This window comes from Tribolium castaneum, chromosome 4, assembly GCF_031307605.1.
Source record: "Tribolium castaneum strain GA2 chromosome 4, icTriCast1.1, whole genome shotgun sequence".
Classification (NCBI taxonomy): domain Eukaryota; kingdom Metazoa; phylum Arthropoda; class Insecta; order Coleoptera; family Tenebrionidae; genus Tribolium; species Tribolium castaneum.
Window position 1 is genome coordinate 8079044 of NC_087397.1, and position 27160 is coordinate 8106203.

At 35.3% G+C, this 27160-nt stretch overlaps 3 protein-coding genes across 3 annotated transcripts in view; 1 reads left to right on the top strand and 2 right to left on the bottom strand.

Annotated features, from left to right (window-relative positions):
* Positions 1-27160, top strand: part of LOC663672 (EGFR adapter protein) — a 109718-nt gene that overhangs the window by 19333 nt on the left and 63225 nt on the right. The gene's annotated exons all lie outside the window — the stretch shown is intronic.
* LOC103315177 (uncharacterized) lies at positions 2851-7514 on the bottom strand. Its single transcript, XM_008203177.3, has 4 exons — positions 7366-7514; positions 5547-5708; positions 3933-4103; positions 2851-3067 (listed from the first exon to the last, which is right to left on the bottom strand). Exons 1-4 carry the CDS (start codon positions 7435-7437, stop codon positions 2900-2902), a joined length of 573 nt encoding a protein of 190 aa, XP_008201399.1. The 5' UTR covers positions 7438-7514; the 3' UTR covers positions 2851-2899.
* LOC103315178 (anillin) lies at positions 15601-17499 on the bottom strand. The gene is made up of 4 exons (XM_008203179.3): positions 16916-17499; positions 16649-16868; positions 16291-16601; positions 15601-16244 (listed from the first exon to the last, which is right to left on the bottom strand). The coding sequence occupies exons 1-4, from the start codon at positions 16982-16984 to the stop codon at positions 15690-15692; spliced, it is 1155 nt and encodes a 384-aa protein (XP_008201401.1). The 5' UTR covers positions 16985-17499; the 3' UTR covers positions 15601-15689.

Consider the following 27160-nt stretch of genomic DNA (forward strand, 5'->3'; position numbering starts at 1 on the left):
TTTTTGGAGCGTTTCAACACAAAATTTAGTTTTTGTCGAAAATTTTTTTGAACGATACGAGAAATCACTAAGGTTTAAAAATTATACTATTTTTTCTTTTTTATGCGTTTTATTATTAATACGTTATTTAGATAAAAATCATAAACGCAATTATTTCGATAAAATTTAATAATATGTCAAATTGTGTCAAAAATGTGCTTTTTTAGGACAAAATGAAACGATAAACTGCTCAATTGAGTTGAAAATTTCAATATTTGTTGCTTTTTTTAACCGTCTTAATAATTATTTTCAGACATTTTCTTCATTTGCGATATTTTTCAAAAATCTATCGAAAAACCACTAAATTCGATCGAAAATTAATGAATATGTTTTTTCTGAAGCTTTAACATTTTCGTCCAGAATCGCATCTTTTTAGCGAAATTAATTAATCAAAAATTAACTAAATAAATTGAAAATTAGTTCAAAAAGGAAGAATTTTGTAATTCAGTCTAAAATAAACCGGAAAGACAAAATGTTTTTTAGGCGATTTACCTCGTTTTTCAGAAACAGAACTACGGTGGAACTTAGTTATTACGAACCCGGCTTAATGCCGGATAAAATGAATATAATTGAGAGTCTCGTTTTAAAGCCCTATATTATAGTAACAAGTTACTTGTAGTTCGGTTATAACGAATATAGAAACCTCTTACAAAGAAGTAAAAATTTTTGTAAAAATATTTTTACTGTGTTTTAATGAAACAACAGAAAACAATATCTTTTTACATTAACTGTACCCAAATCCTATTAGCGGACACCTCTCCACTACGGACAATTAAGGAACCTCATCGGTGCCCGCTGTTGAGAGGTTTTACTGTATAGTGTTTTTATTAGCAAAGTAGCAAAAGAGTGAATAGCGAGGGTGTAAAAAGTTAATGAAAATAGGAGAAATGGCGATTGACTTCTGGTACACACGAAATGGTTGATTAAAAATTGCAGCGAGTGAATGTCGCTCACGTTCATTTGGGTAATTGTTCGTCTTGAAACAGGAATTAAAATGCGAGGGTTTGATGAAAACTTGTAAAACGGTATTGGAAGTTCTGTTCTGAATTTACGGTTGCGATAGTACCGTTCGGGATTGCGAGAATGTTTCTGGTGAATTATCGCCCCGTTTATAGGTTGGTATATAAGAATAATGGGTGCGGGCTGAAGTATAACCAGCGAAGGTGGTATTGTGGACCCGTAATTGGCTGTATAATGGAGCAGACGTCGACGACAAAGCTCGCTAGGTATTTTTGTCACATGAAATTAGCCGAGGACTTTAAAAAACGATTGATGAATGAAGGGCCGCCGTCTCCATTTTTAATATCTCTTAGTTTTATCCGTAACAAAGAGAACTAATAAGGAAATTGAAATCAGAAGATCTGGAAAACTGAAATGAATTTTTATCGGTATTGTATTTGCCAATACAATGGGAATGCTAATGCATTTTCATTGTCCGTCGGATGGCTCATCTTCTTTTTATTGCCTCTGTGAATAGTGCAAAATTATATGGCACGACGTACCCAAATAAATCCCTCTCCGCGGAGCGCGCAAGAAATGAACAGTTTATTTTCATAGGTAACTATGTTGATTTAACTTCATATAAAGTTGCCGCTAGACGGAACTTTAGTTTGGCTAAGAGAAAAGCACCCGGCAGATACATTTTGTCATAATTAAACGCTCGGAGAACTTAAAGCTAGCAGCTGAATTTTGCATACTTCCTAAGAAAAAGCACAGCTTTATTTTGTGTCCAAAATGCGTTTAATGCGCTCCGAGCTCACGTTAAAGGCAACGACTTGACACTCTGCTCAACTTCTCTAAACAGTTAACTATTTTATCAACTGAAACTCCAATTTGCTACGCGAACTATCAAAACATTTCAGATCATTTGCTCCCCATCCACATTTAACATCAACTTCATTTGATCAATTCCATATTTACCAACTTGTATATGCACCGGATGCAATCCGGCCCAACTTGGAAACTTCCAGCCTCTGACAAAAGAAGCAAAAACGGCAGGAATCGATACAGCAAAACACGTCGGCTGCAATTTTTTTGCATTTGACACGAAACAATAGTTCCAACAATTCGGAAAATTTCGTAATATCGCGCATACGATTAGCAAATTTGTGCATATTTCACGGGATTGCGTTGCATACCCGACAAAATAATGTAATGCAGACTAAGCTGGCTAGTTTCATGCCATTTTTGTTCCGAAATTAATTATGGCGGTTGGTAATGCGATTCGTTGCCGGTTATTTGAGTTTTTGCTCTAATAGGATGGCTGAAAATTGAGAACGAAAGCACTTTGTTTCACTGAAAATTTTCAATGGTCATCTTAATTTGCGTTACCCACGACACACAATCGCCCGAAAATGGATCAAATTTTATTCACTCACTAAATATTCAACAGTATGTGGCGCAGCAATCATGATTTATGCGCGTCACATAAATACAATGACACTAATGGCTTAATATAATTACTGGCCCTTAATGGATTGCACTTTACGGATTATTGTCATATGTTGTCGAACGCCACTCAATTCGTTTAACGTTTTTTCACGAATCAGGCTTAAGGCGACTCGCGACAAACCAAACTCTATTTTGAAAAACAACTCAACGAAATTATAATGTGTTTTATTTTGCTCTGAGAAGAAATTGGCTCCTTCTGACAATTGCATTTATTCCCTATCACTGACCCTGCCAACAATATTGACGCCAATTCGACGAAGCTTGTCACAAAAAATTATTAAATCATATCACTTGATAAGGGTTGAGAAGCGTTCCGAGAAATGTGTCTGATATTATCAAATTAGAGCGACCTCAGAAATGTCGTTTTTCGAACTTCTATATTGTTAAAACCGCTACAGTGTTCCAATTTTTAATTTCTTTTTACAAGGAAAGGTACAATTTGTATGACGAGAGAAACACACGACACTTTTTTCTCCTTGTCAAAGCCATCCAGTTGTACTTTCCATAAGGCGTCACCTACTGGAATGTAGTTGAGAAAATCGGGCGAGATTTTCATGTCTTTGGCTTCATACAGCCCCTGAAACAATTAATGGTAATCAAGATAATCGCCTTTTAAAAATGATAATACAATTTTCGCTTTAAGCTTTTAATAAATTGTGAAATATTTAAGACTTCTGGTTACGCTTGAATTTAAGACGGTGAGATACTTTGCATTCCGAATAAACTTTTCAAGTTGAGAAGTAGCTTTATTCGGTAATTATTTTTCGGTTCAAGGCGCAAAATAATTTCTCGGTTGCTCGTGTTAAAATTTCCAGTTTATCATCGAAGAAACTTTAGCATATTTTGTCACGGCGGAGAAAATAAAACGCCGAAAGAAAATTGCGCATTGGTCAAGCTTTCACGAAATTAAATTATGCGAATAATCAACAATCTCTACCGAGAATTATTAAACAAGAATCTGCAAATTTCCGTTTGAAGACGACTTCAATTTATCAAATGATTCTAATCTTAAAAAAGATTAATATAAAGGGACATAGATAAATCATCTTAAGCTAGGTATGAAGAAGGTTAAATACGCCAAGCGACAAGCCGTCTCGAGGGAAATCGCCTCCGACAGACAAAACTAAACATGCTAAATGAAAATTATATTGCCGCGATTGCGAAAAAATTTTCCAGTTCAAACTCTAATTTAAATATTTTTTCGGAGTCGCGTGGGATTTCTTTTTCCTCGAAACGCTTTGTGAAAATTTAAAGACAGTCGACTAATTCTGAGCATGCCTCGCGATGTCTCCATTTGATTAGTTGACCGGAGAAATCTCTGAAATCGAAGAAAAACGCGCCATAAAACATTTATGGCTCATATTATCTGATTAGTCTTCTTAATATCGAAGTTGATGGGTTTTAGCGCCCAGACTGGCGTCTTGATATCAATTAGGACTTACCGGCTTGATAGGACAAACTAACGGCGTAGTGAAACTCTCCATAAACGGCGACCACAATTCGTTTTTAGCCACCATATACGTACAAATGTCATTGACTAAATAATCCTTCACGACCTGCTCGCAACTGTCTGGATTCCCTGAAGCGTCACATTTCCAGAAGTTGAACATGATCTGCAGCCAAAATAAATTGTGCTGATGCTGATTCAGTATGATAATTAATCATTGGGATTTTGGGACGTGCAGAATAATTATGTTTTAATTATAGAGTTCTGATTAACTACCGGGGATCTAAACGCAGGCGGTATTGAAATGCCCGCCTTACTTCACGCTGGTACATTGACAAAATGTTGATTCGACGATATATGGAAATTAAAGCTAATTACAGACAGCGGATTGGGGCTTCAAGAACGCGCTAATTCGACTGAAGGGGATAGTCTGTAATTTCCAAAATGAAAGTAAAAGCTGACAAACTACAGGAAATAAGTATGCTCGTTAACATCGATCGACTCATTCGGTGACTTAAGCGAACGTATTATAGACCAGTACACAGCTTTATGGTTATTGCGTTGGTAGTTAATAGTTTACACAACATTAATATGTGCACACAAGCTTCGCAACCGCAAAATACCTAATTTTATACCAAGATTTATTATACAATTTTACGTTCTTGACAATATTATTTAAACGGTATACAAATTAAACGCACAGTAAAAATAATAAATGTATAGCGAAAATAAGAAATGCACAGGAACATAATAAATGCAAAATAAAATCAATAAAGGCATAGTAGAAATAATAAATATACGTACGTGGTTATTATTTCAAAGTTGAACAGACTAAAAAATATTTTATTTCAAATTCAAAATTATTTTCAAGTACAGTCTCGATAGAAAGGAACTGGAGGGTTTGTAAACTAAGCGTTTTGTTGAACTTCCTTGATTGTTTCATGCCTCCCACATTCATACAAAAAAAATTCTTCGCCTGATGAAGATACCACAAAAGTATCGAAACGTCACGACGAAACTAATGGTTTTGTTTCCCTTGTTCTATATACCATCTTCGACGAAATCAAACAAACATAAATTAAAATGTAATGTCAGGTAACGAGGTGCTGTTACGTTCTGAATACTGAACGTTTATTAGTTTTACTATGCAAAAATTAATTAAATATTGATCATTCAACATTTTATACGGACCAAAATCGAAATGATTACTGATAGCTTTATTACCACTCTTTTTTAAATACCAATTTAAAATAGTTTGAACTTTTTTGTTGTGTATTTAGAGCAGGTGGTGCACAAATCTGAATATATTTTCGAATGAGCGTAGAAGTTTGATCCCACTATCGACACATCACCTCATGTTTTTGACGGAGTTTAGAACATCTCGAGAAGTTCGTAGCAAATAATACAACTTAAATCCGTCGATGTCACGAAGCAAAATCCGGATCACGCTTGTAGCATAAATGCGATCAATCGACGTAGGTATACAAAATTACTTATGAAAAAACACAAAATGATTTCCATCTAAACTAAATGTGCAAGAAAAGGAGATTGGAAATTTTGGAAAGCAGAGGATAATTTATTTGACAAGATTGTGAGTGCAAAATCTTACCGACAAATCTTTGCTGACTACATTCTTGTTCTTGACTTTAATAGAGGCCGTAGTTTCGCCCGTCTTTTCGTCATGCTTGGGCACAAAATCGTACCAAACCATGGGCAAAGACTGTTGTCCTTTGCACTGACCTAAGTTGTGTATAACCACCTTTTTCTTTCTCTGAAATAAGTCATGGTTACCATAAGACGGAGATCTGCGGGTCCATTAATAACGCTCATCGTAATACGGGGGCATCAAGGGCATCAGCCGTTTGTTTTATTATATTTATATGGAAAGGGAGCGAAGGCAACAGCGACTTTTGCCGAGTTTTGCGATAGGATAAACGCCGCGAGCGGCAATCCAGTTTAACACCCCCCTAAAATAAGCGCCCGGCTTAAATCGTTAAATTTGAATAGTTTTTTCATCAGGACCGTCTTCCCGGAATTGCTGTTTTACTGTATTGTTATTCAAATGGATAAGATAAATAGAGCTTTTTGCTTTTTCATGACGGCACTGATCGTAAATAGAATTGTTAATACTTCAAGAAAATTGGGCCTTATTCCCGCCGTTTATCTCGGGAAATTAGCCCACAATAAACACCTTGGCCAAATATTTTCAAACCCACATTTTCCACATCGCGCACCTCGAGAGGAATGCCAATATCGACCGGATTTTCAAAGTCACGCGTTTTTGATTTATGTTTTTCATCCCATCACCCGCAATAATCTAAACGCTTTTACTAGCAAATTAATACATTTTGTGGAAATGGAAAAATCGAAATAACGTCGCATTTTTTTCCAAAACATTTACCCCTTGTTTGCATAATGAAAACTACACACTTGTAACTAATTTTTAACATTAAAACAATGTTTATTTTGGTTTATTGTAACGGGAATTTGCCGAAAACACTTTTATGATAAACAAAGTGGGTAAAAGGTCAACAAGGCAATGGAGAAATGAAAAGAAATAAATTCAGGGAAAACAAGCCGCTTTTAATCCGCTTCGAGATAAACAGGCCAAAATCTTGTAAAGCTTTCTAATTATATTGCGTAATGGCAATGCTATTGGAGCACCCTTACAAAGTCGAGAATCCCAATCAACTTGTCCTGCATTTCAACGAGCAATAAATAAAATTTATTTGGAGCTTAGAGCTCATGAATTTGTGATTGGTCTCGGGAGAGTGCGGTGATTTCGCGGTCAAGTATGCATAATGTGTTTGGATGGTGAGATAAGAAATTTTCGTTCCACGGTGAAATTGCTTGTATTCGGAACATTGTCTGGATTCTCTCATCGGCGATGGCTTGGTTCAGCACAGAGGCGTCGTTAAAACAATTCCGCACACAAAAGCTGAATTTTAATTAAAGGAAAAAACTATAACAACAGCATTTAATTTTGGCATAAGATGGGAAGCGGAGTTTGGAATTGGATTCGGATGTATGAAAGTCATATGTGCGTCCTGAATCAAGTTTCCATAAAGGAAGATCTTGGCTTTTTAACCCCATTTCGGGAGTTTTAAGAATGACAAGTTGATTTTTTTGTGAAAAGTTTTGTTCGATGTGTTAAAGGACGGTTCGTTTTGCTGGTAGGATGAGGAAGAGAGGGCTTGAGTTACTCGCTCCGGGCTGAAAAATGTTTTGAGGGTCTGAGCGTGGATCCGCGATCTCTTGCCGAATCGCAGCAGCAGCATTATTAGGTTTGTTTTTACTAATGAACGTTTTAACAAATGATCTTTCAGGAGGTTTTCATATCGAGGCGCGTCGCCATCACATTATCAATTTATCAGGGATTTTGGGTATGCGCAAGCGTTAATAACTGGGTGATAGATTGACTTACGTACTATATCAACTGCTGTCTCCGCGAATAACACACTGCATAAAACTGTAAAAAGCAGCAGCAGCTCTCGAGCCATTCTGCCGTTACCGTCACTCAACAACCGTCATCGAATGACTAATAGTTACACTTTTGGCTCTAATATATTTCGCGTCAAAAACATTTTACTAATGATCATTGCTGGACTGATAGAGATCTGCGCGGGGCAAATGATGCATGACACATGTAAATGCCGGTGCAGACCTACATTAGTGTGCTGCCATTGTTAACGGCCCTCTCAATAACATCGATAGCATCATCAAACAATGCCAACTGTGGTTACCCGACTACTACGTTTGAATTTGTATTTACTTTATTTTACCGTCGAGCGAGCAAATGCAACGCCACATTAAGCCCAAATGATCGCCGAAAGTCCAACTGCTTATCGCACTTTTTAATTTTTGCGAACACGTACAGCCGGACTGGGTTGTTCGCATCCAACGGGGTAGCAAGGCTTACAAGTTCTCCCTTTACCTCATTCACACATTTTTACCACAGAACTTGGAAAATAATCTACAAACCACTCTAATGCAATTTGTCGATCACCTTCTAACAATTTTAAACACGCCATTAAATCCCGCGGTCAGTTTTATAATTTCATCCCTTGAAGGACTGTCAGGTCAAATGATTTCAAAAACACATATACATATGAAAAATCTGCCTAAGTACTAAAAAGCTCACTCAAAAAATGATTTGCAAAAGATCACTGAAAAAATATGAACACTGCGCATGAGTTAAAAATCTAGTTAATCCACAGCGATTTTTCGGTCAAATTGACCTCCAATGTACGAAATGAAACAACCAGAAGTGTTTTTGTAAGCGCCGATATTTACAAAACAGTTGCTAACAAACAGGTTATCTAAGATTCAATAAAAATAAATTCTGTTGTAACTCAAACATTTGGCCGGCCCGGCGCATCCACCATTTTTAACCTATCAATAAAAGTTTAATTTTTTATTTTTATTTTAAATACATTTAACTTTGTGTACATTTTTCAGTCATTATACTTCTGTTATTTCAATAAACTAAACAAATTTAAGAAGAAAAAATTGCCCAGCGCAGTCACCATACGCCCATCAATGAAATTTTAAATTTTTATTTTTTATTTTAGATGCATTTAACTTTATTTCATTTTTCTGTCATTATACATCTGCTATTGCATTGAACCTTATGGGATGGAAAAATTAACGCAATGAAACAATTTGAATCGTATTTGCAACCGCAAAAACTTTCAATACAGTTACTAAAAAACAGGTTACCCCTGAATTAACTCCGGTTATTATTTATTTTGCGGTTTTTTAATCAAACGAACTATCACCAATAAAATAAGTCAAGTAAGAAAAGATGCCAACTTGTCAGTGTTATTTACTAATCCGATATTTTAGTGCACGATCAAAATCCTTGGTAAACTAAGCCAGTAGCTCTTACCCAGATTTTTAATCCAGAATGCTTATTTCAGTGCTTTAGAAGATATTGGGTTAAAATTTGAACTTTTCTGACAACATAAAGTATCTTACAAAGCCACCAAAACACAGGTGAAAGCGAATCACAGCAAAAGATTTGCTATTTCCAATTTAGATTGCATGTTAACTCACAAAAGAATTAGGTTGGGTTAGAAACCCTGAAAAAATTTCGTAATTGGTAATCAAACAAATTTTCTTCGGCGTTTTTATTTTTAAAAGAAAAAGGTCAGATTCTGGAGGAACCGGGGCGGATCGTTTTAAAGAATCACATTTAAATGAACTTCCTCTAAAAGCGAAAAATTTTTTACGAGCCAACAGCAAGGTCGTGAGTGAAAACCGCCTAACATAACCAGGTTGGGGGTACAACAGATAGACCATACCAATAAAACTTTCATGCAAATTGCCCCCAAAAACAATAAAATTCGAATTTGACACCCGTTTATAAAACGACCGTTTTATTTATATCGCATTAGGGTAAGTATAGCCGCCTCCAAAAGCCGCATTTAGGAGAAATAAAAGTCCCCAAATAATTATTGGATCACTGAACATATGTCATACACTTTACAACCAATCGATCAACTTGAATTTTACTGTTTTCCGTATGTATTACTCTTCGATTTCTCCCCAAAATTGATGTTTAATCATTTTATCTCCATTTACAACCAGGAGTCCACTGAGACGCTCTATATTTTAATTTATGCAACTTTCCGTCACATAAACTTTATAAACGTTCTCTATTTTACTCGAACAACAAAACCTCAAGATTTATAGCGCGATTTATACAGACCAATATTGAAATGTCCTTGTTGCTCCAAAAACTCGGCTCAATTTTCAGAATGAATTTCAGGCCGGCGATATTAAAGTCTTGATAAGTGTTGAAAAATTTATTATTTGTGAGAAACTGATAGGAAACCGCTGCGAAAATAAGTCTGATTACAAAATCGATTCTTGTGAAAATTTTTTCAATCGTGTGACTTCGCTGTGGCAGCTGACAGGATTGTTTATGGGTTCTGATTTGGGTGTATTTTACGAATCCGAACACTCTAGATATGGGTCATTGGAACAACAAAAGGGTTCCGATAAGTTACTGTAACATTCACACAGATCATTTGCAAATTTGTGCCGATTTCCACGTCCTCTCTAAAATGATTTTAGAGAAACTTAATCGCATACAAGTGGGAAAGTTCTTAATAATACAATTATTGTAATCAAATTTAGAATCTCAAGAGCTTTTGTTTTACTCTCTTTATCCCATTTAATCTTAGATAAATTTATTAATTTGATGTAAACTAAGTCAATTAGTGCAAGCTGTCTGTGTGCTTGTAGTTCAATCAGTTTAGCCCAAAACGCTGTAGAACAAAATCAGAGCAAATTGCTCTTCACGATTTGTTTTCAATATCCGAAAAAGTGCTGAACGCACTGAAGAAAAATTCAATTGGTTTCCAACTAGCGGCTAATGACTACAAAACAATCAAATTATCCGGTTCCTGTGTACTCAATGTTTTTTTTTATTTTTTCGTACAACAGAGAAGCATCCAACAAAGAATCAGGATTCCAAAGTAACTTCAAGAGACTTTGTCTGCAGGACAATGCTATTCTCCGGATTTCGTTTGAGCTTTCACAGTCCATTCTCCCCTTGTCTTTTAGAGACAATGCGAAAAATGCACTTAGCCAATTATATTGTGGTTCGAATAATTGCCGCCGCATCGAGATAATTACATTTGTATAAAAAAATTATAGAGGAAGTTACGAAACGGATGGATAACCCAGCAACTGGCTCTGATCCTAATCTTAATGTGTTTTAAAACAGTGTCATTATGACATTATTATTCCTGTTTTCACTAAACAAAGTTTGTGAACATTTATATTCTAACGGAATAACAAGCCCGTCTCCTGCTAGTTTTGCGGCAATTAACTGGAATGTTTAAGTAATTACCAATTTATTCTTCGGCAATAATTCGTTAACTTAAACAACAAAATGACCAAGACCACACGTGTTGTTAGTCCATATTTAGTCATTACGATTTATGACTTCCGACTTGTAAAAATTCATTCATTGAAGTATATTTGTTTTAAGAATAAAACTTGTTACTAATTAAAAAGGTTTGTGGAGAATTATTTAATGTTAAGTCATTAAAAACAGGATCATTTTAATTAATCAAACATGAAATATTCAACTACACGAAACTAAATGGAGAGGAATATGGTATTAAAGCGTTTTACTCGAATTAACAAGAATAATACGTGATTGAACACAATGTATACCCTGATAATTTACTCCTAAACTTTCTAATTAATCTCATAAATGAATAGGTTTATCCGTCGAATTTTTACATTGCTGAACCTATTTTTTTAATGACCAACAAATAAAACTTTAGAACTTTTTAGTAAAAAAGAAATTTATTAACAAATAGGTTATCTAAGATTCAATAAAAAAAATCTGTTGTAACTCAAACATTTGACCGGCGCGGCGCATCCACCATTTTTAACCTATCAATAAAAGTTTAATTTTTTATTTTTATTTTAAAAACATTTAGCTTTGTGTACATTTTTTAGTCTTATACTTCTGTTATTGCAATAAACTGTAAACAATTTAAGAAGAAAAAATTGCCAGCGCAGTCACCATACGCCTATCAATGAAATTTTAAATTTTTATTTTTTTATTTTAGATGCATTTAACATGTAACTGTAACAAGACACTTTTGTTTTGACTCATATTTTTGCCGTTTTTGAAAACGATGCGAATGTGTATCAAAGAAAGTTCCTAACTTTATCCAGAAGGAAAATATGGTGTAAACACTAATTTGCGCAATTTCAGTTTTTAAAAATGTTTCAGAAAATAAAGGCAATTCCGAATCAAAAAGCGACCTACCGATTCAAATTCAGCAGAAAACTTTACACAAGAATCAGTTTTCAGTAATCGTGTGCAATCGAGTCCGGAGCTAGCAAAACCTGAAAGGGGATGAATCTGAATTTTGAATGTGTTGTGACCGATTACGCATTATGGAGATGAACGGGAGTTTTGCATTGTCTCCGTGTCGCTTAAAAGTTTCAAATTTTCTGTTGTTTAAAAGTTTTCAGGAGTTTTAACATTATTAATATGTGAATGAATCGTCGCAAAATTCAGCAATCATGCTTTATCAACATTCACGAAAAATATACGGGTTTATGGGGTTAAACGTGGGGATTTTGCCCGGAAGGCATTTTTTCTAGAAATGATTTCGTTCAAAACTACTAAATTATAGGTAAATATTCAGATTTATCTTGAATAATGGGTCTCGCAAATGCGAGATTGTGGTCACATATTTATGGCAAGTCGTAGATATTAATCAGCCAGTAAAGATAGAGATGTGAAGTTAATCCTGCGCGATGGCCTTTTAATTCTTTCCACTTTTTAATGATCTCCATTTATCTGGCCTCCCCCAATAACGACTGACAGACGTAATTCTTCGTTGATCTGGTGTATTTATTGCATTTTTCAGCATCGAACGTGTCATTTTTGGCGTTTTTCCCCAAGCCCTGATTTCGTGACGATAATATTTTTCTTCATTAAAAAAGGATTAAAATTGTCCTCTGTAAGAAGAAGTGGGTAAGCTGGCCATTTCTCTTGATAGTGTGGCAGAGGCTCATTCGCGGTCGAGTAAGCGGTTGTTACAGTGAACAGAGGACAGTAATATTTCCACGTTGCTTGCAGACGGTAGCAGGTCTCATACGAGCGTTCTTAATAACAGTCGGACGGTAATCCTCGTCTGATTGATGGGCCCTCCATGATGGAGCTGGGAGAGAGAAGGAGGCTCAACCTGCGACCCGGCCACACCCTCTCATCACTTCGAGATTATTACCGTGTGTGCTGGCCCCTTTCTCCCTTTTTCGCCTTTCGACGAATAAAAGACGTGATTTTATGGATGTTTTATTTAGCTAAATCTTCACCGTTTAACCGGCGACGCTTTATGGCCGCCGCAGGCGTCGGGATGAAATTTTTATAATATTCGAAAGCATCCTCGAAGACCAACGCAGCGTCCCACTGAGCCGGTTTACTCTAATTTTCACGTCATAATAAACTACAAGTTTCCAACTTTCCGCAGACGCTACAACCGTGAACGATTTTCAGTGATGAATAACAGGACCATTTTTAGGAGAACTTGACCTAGCAGTCTCATGATTGAAAGTTTTAAACACCTACGAGTTTATCGTATTTAAATCACTTCGTTGCACAAAATAAAAATAAAAGAATTTTCGATTTGCCACTCGCACTTGAAGTAAGATTGAGTAGGTATTTCTGGTTGAAATCCCAAATTTAACAAGTAATAGAGTCAAGTTTCATTTACAAGAGATTTATCAAGAACTTTAGACTGGCTAGGTATTTCACAATCAATTGTAAGTTTTTTGTCAAATGTTGTAATAATAAAAATAACGTCTGTGTTGTGTGTAAGCTTTGTTATAAACCCGATTCGTTTTTCCACATCCAAACTGGCCACGAGTAATTACGTCCAAGATTAATGACTGCAGTGAAATATTTAGTACCATTTATCAATGACTCTGAGTGGTAAATTTAAAAAGAAATAATTCAGATACAAGATATTAATACCAAGTAATTTATTTAAAACCTAATTGAACGCATCAAATTTTAACGACAGAAATAAAACACTATTGTTTATTAATTTACATTACACTTTAGAGATAATAACAATTTAACAATTTATGCTTTTCTTCGAGCATCTGAAACGATATTCTCCTCGGTTTCATTGTCACTCACGAACTCATCATCTTCAATATCACTCAAATCTTGACCCTGAGAATAACAATTAATTAATAATAATAACACAGAAACTTACCTAAGACCTACCAAATATTCGTCTTTAAAGTAATTAAAAGAAAAGTACCAACTATCAAATTGGCATTCTTCACAGTCCCCATCACAACACACCTCCGAATCTGTATCTGTATCCGTACTGTATACCAACGAATCCGCATTAGATTTGTTCATATCATCGCACTCTTTCAAGTCTTCAGTGGAACATGAACTATTATTCAAATCACTATTTTCTCCCATTTTGCAATATAACTAAAGCCACAGGTAAAATCGTCAGAGACTGTAATATCTCTAATGACATAGACGACAGAAGCAAACGACAAAATAAAACCTACCCCCTCCAAATTTGCAGAGTTACCTGTAGTAATTCTGTGAAAATTTAAACTGGTTAATTCTTTCAACCAAAAATTTTGCATGGCCAAATTACCCTCATTTCCGTCGTGTCAGATCCACCCCAAATACCATAAAATGTACATTCACGGGCTGGATAGCAAAATCCGACTAAAATCTTTCAGCTCAGAAATTTCAACAAACTGCCCAACTAGTTTACACGATTTTCAGCTAGTTTATAAACTAGCCAGACATACACATCAACTGTATCACATCGAAAAGATTTGTGGCTGAGGTTTTGAGAGTGTCATTCTTTCTTATCGTGACTGTATTTGAGATAGGTTTGAATAAAATCCAATCATAATGTTCATTTCAATGAATAAATGAATAAATCTTGAGCTAAATTTATAGATGAGAGCGAGATTATTGTTTGGCCTATACACGATGTATTCAAAATTGGAAAAAATTTCATAGTTTTTAGTTTTAAGCAAAACGTTCAATACGTTTCCAGAACTTCGCAAAGGTTTGTTGCTCGTAATAATTCAGGGACTTTTCCACTTCCGAATAACTATAAAACTTTTGTCCAATTTTGAACATGCTCACTACCAACACGTCAGCACTTTTGATAATACACTGACTAAATTGTCATTAATTATTCCTTCTTGGCGGCTTTTGCTTTGTGCTGCTTTATGTCTTGCACCAAACAATTTATGGGTCTTCATCATTTTATTAGGTGATGGTGAATAATGGTTTGATGGTTCTATAGAAAATTCTGTTGAAAAATGTTTTTGTCAATTCGTTCTCTCCCATTTTCACAACCCCCTATCTTTTTTGTTAAATGAATTGACACGTACGAATTAATAATTTGTTGAGTAATTTATACTTTTTCTGTTGGTTCGTTGGGAGGTCGTAACCCTTGATAAACTAAAGCCGAGTTGTGTTAAAAATTAATCGCCTTTAATCCTGATTTAAACCCATAACAACAATTATTGCAATAATTGTCGCGATGAGTTTAAATCATGATTAAAGGCGATTAATTTTTTATACAACGCGGCCTAAAAGGATCAATTCGGTCCGTCACAGGTTAAAGTTGTGTTAAATTATTTCATACTGTTATAAATTTTACTGGAATAGTTTTAGAAATCGCTTCTAAGAATTTCTTAAGGGCAGAATAATTTGTGGGATTTACCACACAGCGGGACTTTCATTGCAGGATTAGCTCTGACCCAGCCTTTAAAGCAGGTAAATCTAAAATTGTTTTGGTAATGAGCTAACGAGTAATGTTGAAATTTTGTTACAATTCCTGGACAACTTTCAAATATTTTACGGTAATTTCAATAATGAAGACGAAAGATCAGACACAAATCATTATTAAACCATAAAAGATTTTACATCTTCCGAGGAACATATCACAATCAGTTATTATGACTTTGGCCCTGCATAAATGGGGAACGAGATGTCGTGACTTGCAATTTTTAAAAATATAACGGTGCTAAAGTTAAAGAGGTCGTATAACTTTATAATAGACAAATAAAATGCCCCAATTATGCTACCACAAGAAACATTTTTTATTAAAATAAAACACGAATTTATCTGCTTGAGTTTTTTATTATTCTTCAACCAATATTTTATTTTATAATTATAATTATTACATCAGTGTATCTCACAAATATTTGATTTACTTAATCATATAATCTTACAATTGTATTTTGCCCAAAGTTGCAATGTCGCCACCAATTTTTCAAGACACTTCCATTGATTAAATTCATGCACTGAATATGTTGATAAATAATAAGCAAAAGGATGAGAATCATCGTTCATTTCTAGAACCAAAACCCTATTTCTGGAAGCCTCATACATAAAAGGATCTCTAATGGTTACACAATATTTTAAATCAATTGTAGTCAACGGATTATTGAAACTATGATCTACAGGGTAGTTGAAACATTTCAATAGAGTTCCCTGCAAAACACACCACCTCTGATTCCAAAACAATCCATTCTGACTCACATCCAGCCATCCCGAATACAAGAAACTCGAAGTGTCGACTTTCGCCGTTACGTCATACACTAATTTACACAATTTTGAGTCAAACAAGTCCAAGATTATCTCGTTCGTTTCGTTAACATTCGAAATTTTAATCGACGCCTCTTTCCATAATTTGAACAAGGAGTTACGTCGGTAGCTATTCTCTTCTGGAACACCACGTTTAAACCAACCCAACAACTTATCTGTAATTGTCTGAAAATGTACACATTAGATTAGATTTGTAAAAAATAAAACATACCTTCTTCCGATGCCGTAAAATATAAATTCTGACTCCGATCTCGAAATCGACCGGTAAATTAAGAAACGTATGATTTATGTTGAAGTTTATAACATCCTTGGAGTCTGCTTGTACGATCTGACTTAAAAATAATTTACTGCCAGTAGTCAGCGCACATAGAAAATAGTGTTTGAATTTTTTCAAATATTGGGTTTTGTCGCAGTGCAACTTGATGTCGGAAATGGTAACCGAACCGATGTTAAAATAATCCCTCTCTCTTTGCGATTCATATTTATGTTTGAACTCGGCCAATAGAAGACTGGTTTTAAGTGCTTAAACATCATGTTAAATATAACGCAATTATTCAACACCCACTTACTTGCTAACAAAATATTTTTCTCAGCTTCTAATCTTGCTTGATCGAACTTGCCTTCAGCATTAACTTGCTTCAAAAACGTCTCTTTTTTCTTTTCTTCCTCAAGCAATTTTTGTCGTAGTGCTTGCAAATCACAAATTTGCTTTTCAAAATTTTCGGGGTTTGAATATTCAGTGCTTGTGTCATTGTCTATCGACGTTCCAATCCCGTTATCGGTGAAATACTGATATCAAAAATTAGTTTTTACCAATTCAAATTGTAAAACATTACCCATGATGACCAAGTCTCTGTTGAAATTGTTGAAACGTCTCTATTACTGGAACTCGATGGTGTTAACATTTTTGTTTCGAGGCCAATCACTGACAAAGCACAAATATAAACTGAGCTTGAAAGCCAAATGACACCCTAAATGTTGGCACCCGACCGCCAAATTCTCAGAAAGGTTATCTACAGGTGTGAGGGTCGAAGGTTGTTATTCGTCCAATCTTCAAGACAGACAAATCCCATGTTTCAAAAGGGTTGGTTTTTATCTCTCACCAGATAACTCTCCCATTATCCCCTTCTCCAAAATTAAATCAGCAAATATTTAGCTAGTTTTTCCCGGATATTGGCTTTATTAAATTCTGAAAAAGTCCATATTTTAAAATTCAACAACTTGATAGTTTCGCAGAATCAATTTTGCGGTCTACAAATATCGAATGTCTACGAATAAGGTAGTGATGTGGAAGAATCAATCTAGTTTTTTCTCTCGCAGCTTCAATTCCATTTTTATGAGACGTTTTGTCGCTTTCAAAGTTTCCGGGCGAAGTAATTTTAATGGCGTGCTTTTTGTTCAATCCTAAACTTGGCTTCACTATTAGCCATGGCTGAATTTCATTTACATTATTTGACGCACACTTCAATCAACTTTTTAATTTATTAAAGCAACTATTTGAGTTCAAGTTTGGTTCTTTTATTGTCACTTTATTGCCGGGATAAGACTAGAAATTTTTACAGCGATGTATTTTTAAACATGCTCTCAACTTGATGAAATTACTTCACCGAAAAGAGCGATAGTTGCAATTTATAACAATCTGAACGTTTTAACATTTATTATAGCTCTCGTTAGGTTTTTTAGGGACAATAAATGGTTGTTATTGGGTGTTTAAGTGGCCACCTAACCGATTAGGTTTTCTCGGAGGAATAAAATTCTTATCAATCTCGAAATTTTATTATTTTTAAATATATTTCAACTTGTTAACAGTTTGTAATATTTATAGCCTGTATCAGCGTCCAACGTCTGAGAACTTTTGGCGTCTGTTGCCAGCCATATTCCCCAAAGGGTTTTTATTCTTGGCCCATTTGTGTGATTTGTTTATTGATATAAAACCTTTTTTGGATGAAGAGTCGGATGTATCGTGCCGTTTCCACTTTAATTTTTTTTGTTTTGTGAGCAATAAAAAGTGTCTTTTTTGGCAAATAACAGCTCGTAGTGCGCTCTCAAATAATTGCTTTGATTTCGTACGAGTACATGAGAAGCGGCCCGTCCCAATTAAATTCGCAAGCAGAACCGGATGTTATCGATTCAAATGTCATAGAAACCCAAGTGTATTACACCTAAACAATGAATTTTCCGTTTGCGCGAGCTTTTCCGAGTAAATAAATGGGAATAATCAGCGCAAAAAAACTTTCGGATGTTGCAATTAAGTCGATCCTGGCGCTTTCTGCCGAATGGAATTAAATAAATTAGTGACAAAAGAGACGGCGATTTCCATAAACTAAAGGGGTATCTTCACGCAGGGAAGCTGTCGTTTCGCTAGGTCTCGACTATGTAAATGCGCCAACGGATAAGTAATGAGCAAGTGATTACCTACCAATCTGGGAGATGGTTTGCTCCACAACCGGCGAAAGTGAGTTACAAACTAGCTTAAACTTATGAATAATCCAGCAGCTTAGCAGTGATGCCAAACCGGTGTGAAGTTGGTCTTATCTAAGACACGGATTTAGTCCGGCCAACTTCTCCAGAAGATAGTACGCAGCCTGTATTATTATAACTTTGTTGAACTTCGCGCATCATACATACATTCATGACAAGTTTGCGACTTTCGACTGAATTTTATAAATGTAACAAATACGTTTGCTCCTAATCATACAAGCGCCCGATACGGGCTTCCTCCCGAAAAGTTTCAAACACCTACTTTGTCTCAAACTACAACACAGTTTCTTTCTTTAGAACTGTGTCCAAAAAGTAGTAATCGTGTGCGCCACTGCTTTTATAGATCGATAACATTTGTGTAAATTAAGTCAATTTTCAGCACAAGGTAGACACGAAATTTAAAAGCCAAAACTTCTTCATTTGAAATGGATATCTGGTGTTCGCTGTTTACGATGTATCCTGAAAAGCCCTTTGGAGAATATTCAGTTTCGAATACAATATATATTTACAACCGCGAACACAATAAAAATTTTAAACACGATACATTTTCTTCCGTTGTAATGTTTCTCTCTCTGTGGGTTACTAAATTAATTAAAGTAAAGCATGCTCACGTAAAAATGTGTCAAATAAAGGAGTTCCAACTTGTTGGGTAAAATATTCCTTTGAAGCAGCAGTGGTTTCAAATGCATTTTTAACTGTTTATAAATTTATGCATAGTTTTCGCGTTTTTATTCTTTTGCTTCTCTAAGCTAGTTCCCAATGGCGCGAATGAAGTCAGCCACCTGTACATAACAGGATTTATCATACATCCAAAGAACTCAAACAGTTTTCTCTCTAACGAAAGCTGAAACGTATCAACTGTGTGCCTCAACTCATAAAATCTGTTTCACGAGGTTTTTATTCCCATGCATTTAACTAGTTTGTGAATAGTTTTGACCTATATTTTACCGAGTGAATTGTCTTTTGATGAAAATTTAATGAAATCGCTCGATTCAATTTACGGTAAAAATATTTTCGTGATATATGAACTTATGAAGTGAGCGTTTGAAACTTTAATTAAGGTGATACGGTTTGTATGGTAATTAGTCTAAGCCGGACCGATTTCAGCCGTATCTGCTTTTCCCCCAGGTGCAGTTTTTTCGAATTCGTTTGGAACGACGCATACATCTCGATAAAATACGGCGACCTTTCAGCCAAATATTAATATTGACGTTTTTTAATCTCGCATAAAGTGGATGCGTCGAAACGATCATAACGTAGTTTTTACAACACAAACAATAAACTTTTTCAGCGATATCGAAACGAGTGGGAAGGAATCACCACTCTTTTCATGCTTCGGATACTTTTCCGCTTTAACATCTACCGGCTCTATATCATCAGACACATGTTTTATTTCTGTGCCTTCGGTTCCTCGCATCTCCCTCCTTATTATCTCTCCCTATTTTTCCAATAAGCTCGGCAATGCTCGCTTAGGTGACTCACCGTTGGCTATGAGCGCGCTTCCGCTGAAAAATTATTTGTCGGTGTTGTAAACGGCGCGTGTGCGCATCAAATTAATTCCTGCTCTATCGCCTCCCGGAACCGTTTTTCCGGTACAGCTAACTACCACTGCACGTGTAAATTTTGAGATTATCGTCTTGGATTGCCGCCAATGAATGCATGGATAGCTGGCGCAAGTTGCGCTGCAATTATATCGAGATGTTTTTATCACTAACAAACTTTCCGGCGTAATCTAATTTTTCACTTTATTACCTATGACGGTTTCTAAAAAATTTACCAGCTACTTACCTCGAGAGGAAAAGCTACGAAGATAAATTAAGACAAGCCCCAATTGCTCACCCTATTTTCATCAAATTCCGTACACCTGCTGTGGCTTCGCTTCTTTCGATAAAAATCTTTTTCGTTCTCTTAAAAAAAGTAAAACGAGCTAATGGGTTAAACACCCGGTATCAAGCAACTACGAGATATAAGTTAAAAAGATTCACTTAATGCTCGCCTGACTTCGCCCGGCGCATCCACCATTTTTCCAAATCATAAAAGTGTATTTATCGGCAATAAAAATAAACCGAAATGTAAATAGTGACCTTTCGATGTTTATTACGTTTCATTTTTGTGTTTTTTTAGTTGGGGAGTTTTATTGTGAAGATTTAACTTTTTCCTAATTAGATAAATAACGTGCAAAGGAGAGGCGTCAGCCGTCAAGTTTCATGAAAGCGTAAAAAGGAGTCGTTAATTCAGTTCCAGCTACTACTAAGTACTATGAATTTTAATGCGGAGGGTCCGAATCGGTTCTGGCGACTTCTTAATTCAGGTGCATGTTTATTATAATGGACAGGCTTCTAATTTATGTAAAACGTATTTAAATTCCCGGAGAGGCAGTGTCTGCGGAACAAAGTTTAAAAGTTTCTAATATCATAATCGCGGGAGTTTCAATTTTTGTTGCCCATTTTTATGCATAAATATACCGCAACATGAATAATAAATCTGGAATAGCGGCAAAAACAGGAACACAGGAAAAGGCTCTTCAGTGGCTGACCTTTTTATAGGCTTTTTTGGTTTTAACAACCACTTTCGAATAATGGAGGCGGCTATCAATTTGAGGTTCTTTCGCACTAACACGTCTGGCCCACACTCTTCGACTGAGCCAATTAGCAATGTATAATTCATTAACCTCTGCTTTTATTATTTCAACATTACACGAACACTATAAAGTTAGTCGAGACGATTGTACGTTTATGGAGCTTGCCAACTTCTGAATATTTAAATGTACCGACAATTAATTTACACAAGAGATCTTTTCTTACTCGACTACAGTCAATTGAAATTGCAGCACACTCACAAATGTTGCACATTACTTTGCTATTGATAGAAGTCAACATGAAATAGAAACTAGTTTCAAAAGGAAACTTTCCCGTCTAAGCGAACCGAAACCAATTATTTGTCTTTTTCGAACATCATCAAACCTTCGTGTCTGCCAGACACAACATTCAACATACATTTATTAAAAACTCTGTTCTACAAACAGCCTTTATTTCTTTTCTACAATCTCTAACTGAGACACTCCGAGTTCATTAAGTCTGCTAAAATGAGATATTTAAGTTATGACATCGTTCAACGTTTATTATAGTACCTCAGATTATAATATAATTAGGAACATCGTAATCGTAAAATTAAGCGTTAGTACCCCAGTTTGAGCAATGTTAACTCGTGGCAACTTCTTCTAACATATTTTCCGCAAATATTGTTTGCAGCTTTAGCAGAAGGTTCGTCTAATTCGTAATTACACAATCGTTTTTGCTGAAAAATAAAGAAAACATGTGGGTGTTTGTTGAGAAGCATAATTAAAGGCTATAATTTCCGGCACATAAAAACAAAATCGTAACTTCGGTAATAGGCAATATTAAAGGACTTTGCGTTTCCTTGTCGAAATTTGGCGAAATCGATCGAAAACAATGCTAATTACACAGATTTGTTGGGAACGTTTGGGAACGTGATTTCGCGGGCAAGAGCATCGAACACCTGGCAGGCACGCAATTAATTATACGCGTCTCTGAGCTTCTTGCGACGCAAAATTAGTTTTGTTTCGTCTTGATATTAGAAAAAAACTATCGTATACACTGAAAATGCCTAATTTGAAAATCAAAGCGGCAACTGATGTGGGTAATTATTTTAACAACCCGTTTCGCAGGGGTTCTTTTGAAGTTGAAACTCTCATTCAGTGGGAACGTTCGAATACTGCGTCTGTTTGTGACACAAAGTATACAGCAGATGCATTACGAAATTGTTATTTCATTATGTACACAAGATAATTAATGTAACAATAGCATAATATACGAGTTGAAAGATGGCGCACGCCGCTCTCAATCGCCGAATTTGTGCCTCTTTTATACAGGAAGCGCCGTAATTTATAATCCATGAAACGGGACGCGAGGAATTTTATGCATAGTTGCACATGTTGCATGCAAAATATATGACGATGGGCGGATGTGCCAGGCAAAAGGGAGCCCACCCACTCCACTTCGATGCAATTCCGATCATTATAAATGACCAATTAATCCGAGAGATGGATGGAGCATCTACTGCTTATCAATTTGCTCAAAGTAAACCGCGGTAAATTTATTTTCTTGAGTTTTTCGGAACTGTTTAACGACAAATGAGACAAAAGTTGGAAAAACGCACTCCTTAAAAATATTGTTAACACTTTACGAACGATTGGAGCTTATTATAATGTTGTAATAACCACACGAATTTATTTATTATTCATGAGTGCTATATATAAATAAATAATATATCACGGTGAAGCACAATTATACAGTTCAATTGAACTGTGTGGAAATTGCAACGGGAATTGATTGGGTCTTGTTAGGTCTTTCACATTTGCATATCATGTTTTCATTCATTGATGATGGAAATTATGTGGTAGTTGACATAAGGTTGGCATAATGTGCCGACAGGTCTATGCAATTTTTGTTTAATCGAGGAGTCAGGTCAGGTCATGACGTTGTAGTACGAATACTCGACTTAGCGTTTACATTACTGCACAATTGACAAAACCTGCAGTTACGAAACCGCATATAATTTTTTGTATTCACAAACTTCACAAATGGTGGTAAACACCTTTTCAGAATGATTTAGATTATGCTAAGAATTAGTTTTTGAAAAATCCTGATCTATCAATTCCGCAGCCACGGCCTGCTCTAACTTAGTTTATTTTTGATCTCATGTTAGCAGGCATCCATAAATTAAATTGGACTAAAACTGGAAAATGAAATATTCGAGTAATTATGAACAAGTAAATGTAAAATAATTTCTCTAATAATGGTTTTATCCCAATCTAAAGTCAATAATATTATTACACCACCTTTTTTATTAAAGTACAAAATACAACGTTTTAACCTGTTCATTTGTTTTCGAAAGTGTAAGTTAGAATGAATTATGATAAAGTTGTTACACATCATTACACAACACTGAGAAAATGAACGAAGCGCTTATTGGTTCACATCTAGAGAGTTTCGGAGTGAAAATATTAAATGATCAGATAACATCCCCTTCATAAATGTTCAAATAAATTTAAGAATAATAAATATTAGGCGTTTTCATAAGTGTGACAAAGCATACGTTAAAATACGAATAATCTTATAAGTTGTCATGATCGGAGCAGAGCCAAATTAATTTAACAAGACTTACATCATTATTAAGGAACTCTTCGGTGATAGCGAATATTAATTGAATTTGGCGGCTGAGCACTTTTTCAGAAAATCGGAGCATAAACAAGCCACAGATCAGTACCTGTGATACTGAATTGACTCATTTGATTTTGTATATGTTAGCCTTTACGTTCTTGATGAATAAAACCGTTTTGGGCTGCTTAACCCTTTTGGTTTATTTCCTGTGCTTTAATAATTATCGTAACCTTTTGACGTGCCCCAGACAGTTGATTGGTGTGATTCCTTTATCGTACTTCATTTTAATTTATGTTGATTATTTCTGAATAGACACATACTCGTATTTATGTTGTTATCCATTCTTGTGAGAGATCAATATTTGGTAAAGGAAAAAATTTATTTATTTATAAATTGCTACATATTTTGGCCAATTTTTGTAATCACCATCTTCAGGCAATATTTTTAATTCTAGTCAAAAATTCTGTTCCAAACTATGCATCTACAAGCATTTTTGAGCGTTCATTACTGGACTATTTAGTAAATTTATTGTAGTTTTAGATAGTTTTAAAACGATTTTTTTTTTAAATTTTACAGAAAGTTAATAATTAAACTCGCGAGTTAATGACTTCCCCAAACTGCATAGTTCTCAAACATAGCCATTAGCATTATAAATGCTTTCGTAAACAGCTCCCTATCAGGTTCTATTTTCTCGAACAACAAAATCTCTATCTAGGTGAAACTTGACTAAAACTTGGAGACGCTTACCTGGCGAATTGTTGACAGAATGAAAGTAAGATCCGTCTTGTGCAGCTTCTAAGTTTGCATATCGAAATTAATTGTTTAAATGCGTCGATAATGTTTCTTATTGTTTTTACATCTAGCGTACAGAATTAAAAATAAAGTGCATTGTGTTGACGGAAATCCCAAAGTTTCCATTTAGAGTGCAGCAGATTCTCGCGAATAAATGATTGATTCAGTTCAGTTGTCGGTGAAGCACTACAATGTGTCTCTTTAAACGAGCCATTATCTGTGTGTTAGCACATTTCTCTAGTTAGATATTCCAGAGATTTGTACTCTAAATAATTTAAAATAGGACGAAAACGATGAGAATTTTCCAAAGCAAATGAAACCCTAATAATAACGCTTTCGTGTTTCCTTTATTATCGTGCACACATCACTGCTGAAATAAATCAGGCTTGGTAGTCAACAATAGGTCCGTCCATCTATTGTATTCCCGAATTTCGAAACGCACATTCCCAATATTATCAAAGACGTTTTTTATTTTTCGAGATTCCGCAGAGGATATTTATTACATGATTGGAACGGAAAAACCAATCATGTTTACGGTGCTTTGTCCGGCGTTTTAAATTGTTTTGACAATTTAACGAATTTTGTTATTTTAACTGATTAAGCTGGAAGAATGGGATGGCCATTAAGGTCGTCATTTGCCAGATCCCGTAGGAAATTACTACTGGTTGACGCAACAATTAAAATCGGATGTATACATACATTCACCACTGGAACAAGTCGGTCCTTTTAAATCATGCACGGCCATTTCCCTCGTTGTTTGTTGCAAATGAATACTTGATGGCTTACCCGAGACCTACGCGGAACACCATGCAGGCCAGCTTAACTCAAAATTACTGCGGATTTCACACATTTTTCCACAGTCGATGCAGTATTTTCTCACAGCTATCCTTCTACACAATCCTTCTACTCAAGATAGACAAAACTACGCTTATTGTGCTCTCAATGGGGGTTCAGCATTTGCATCAAATCCGCTTAGAGGTATTTGTTTAAAACAATAGGAAGTTGTGCAACTATTCCCGTTTCAGCTCACGAACGTAAAACTAATGTTTTACGTAAAAAGCTGAAAAGATTTTTCGCTGATTTAAACAATTATATTTATTTTAGTGAACCCTACGTACAAATAATTTTTTGCATAAAATACAATTACAAAACTCTTGGAAATTTCAGAACTTGTAAATAATCTTATGAACAATCACGATTGAAAAATTAATATTTGTAGAACTGAGAGACATCTTTTAGTTGCCTGAGTGTCAAACAAAACTTGCATGAGAGCAGACTGTAAGTAATAACAAGCAAAGACGCGAACTTTCACCAACCGATTCCGGTTAACTCCGGGCATGTTGCTGAAAGCTTAGAGTTGGAGCTACTGCCACAAAGAGGGCAGCACGTAACTTACAGTCTACTGCTGTTGAACAGTTTTAGCTTTATAGTTTGCTTTGCTGGTAGGATGCCTATTATTTTTGAACTTGAACTCAAACATTAATTAGATTTCCGCTACTGAAAAACCGTTACATTATTAATAGTTACATTATTAATATTCATTGTGACAATGTAGTTCCAGTTACATTTTTAATTTTTTTTTTCATTTATTTGTTAAATTTGATTATACTGAGCCTGAAACCTTTTGTGGGATCGTCCCAAAACCTCCCGTTGTCAGATGTGGCCAAAGCAGTGACCTCCGTTGCTTTGAAGTCGCAAGAAATAAAAGTGAACCGGAGGCAACATTGTTTGTGCGTCCATTAGCTTCTACTAAAGCCGTATATACATGTGTGCCTTAATCTATGTGTTGAAGTCCTACTTTATTTCTGGAACTTTAAGAGCCCCGGGGCTGAAACTTGAAAGGATGCCACTCGCCAACGTTCTTTGATTTAAAAACGGAAAAAAGGCTCTTCAGTCCGGAAAAACTTTAAAATAAGAAACGATTCCTCGAACTTTGCCCAACTAACTTAACTTTTTCATTACAACTTAGCTCCTTCGTATGGAAGTGATTATCGCAAATATTTGATTAGTAAAAATTAACGGTCGTTAATTTTCAACTACTGGAAACAGGATATCCATCGCTTTTATTATTAAGTTTCTAATTTATTGACTTTAAACTTAAAATGTTAAAATGTGTTACATTATTGCATGGAAGTGTCGAAAGGCCATAAAATTGCTTTTATTATAAAAATTAAATTTAAGAGCACGATTTATTTTGGTTTTACGATTTGTCGCCCAACATTACTGCCAAAGGCGTTTCTTTGTACGGCAATCGGGTTATATAACGCCGATCCCATAAATCTCAAAACTCTCCATTCTCTATAATAAACACAATGCATCTGGCAGCAACATTATATTTAGTAAAATCAGTTCCCAATTATCAATTAACGGTAAATCTATTGTTGTACCGTCTGTTATTAGAACTTAGTCAATAATTGTAGCCCATGTTATTGTCATGTTAAGCCCTAATGAAGTGTTTCTGCCCTGTAATCATTTTGCTTCGGTACGAAATAAAGTTGCAATTTATAGGTCGCAGATTGATCCATCTGCTTCCACGAGGCTTTTTATTTTGGCATAACATAGTTTGAGGGCTTTATTTCCCTCGGGTTCCTCTTTATTAGTTATTACATCTGTATTGTTTTTTTC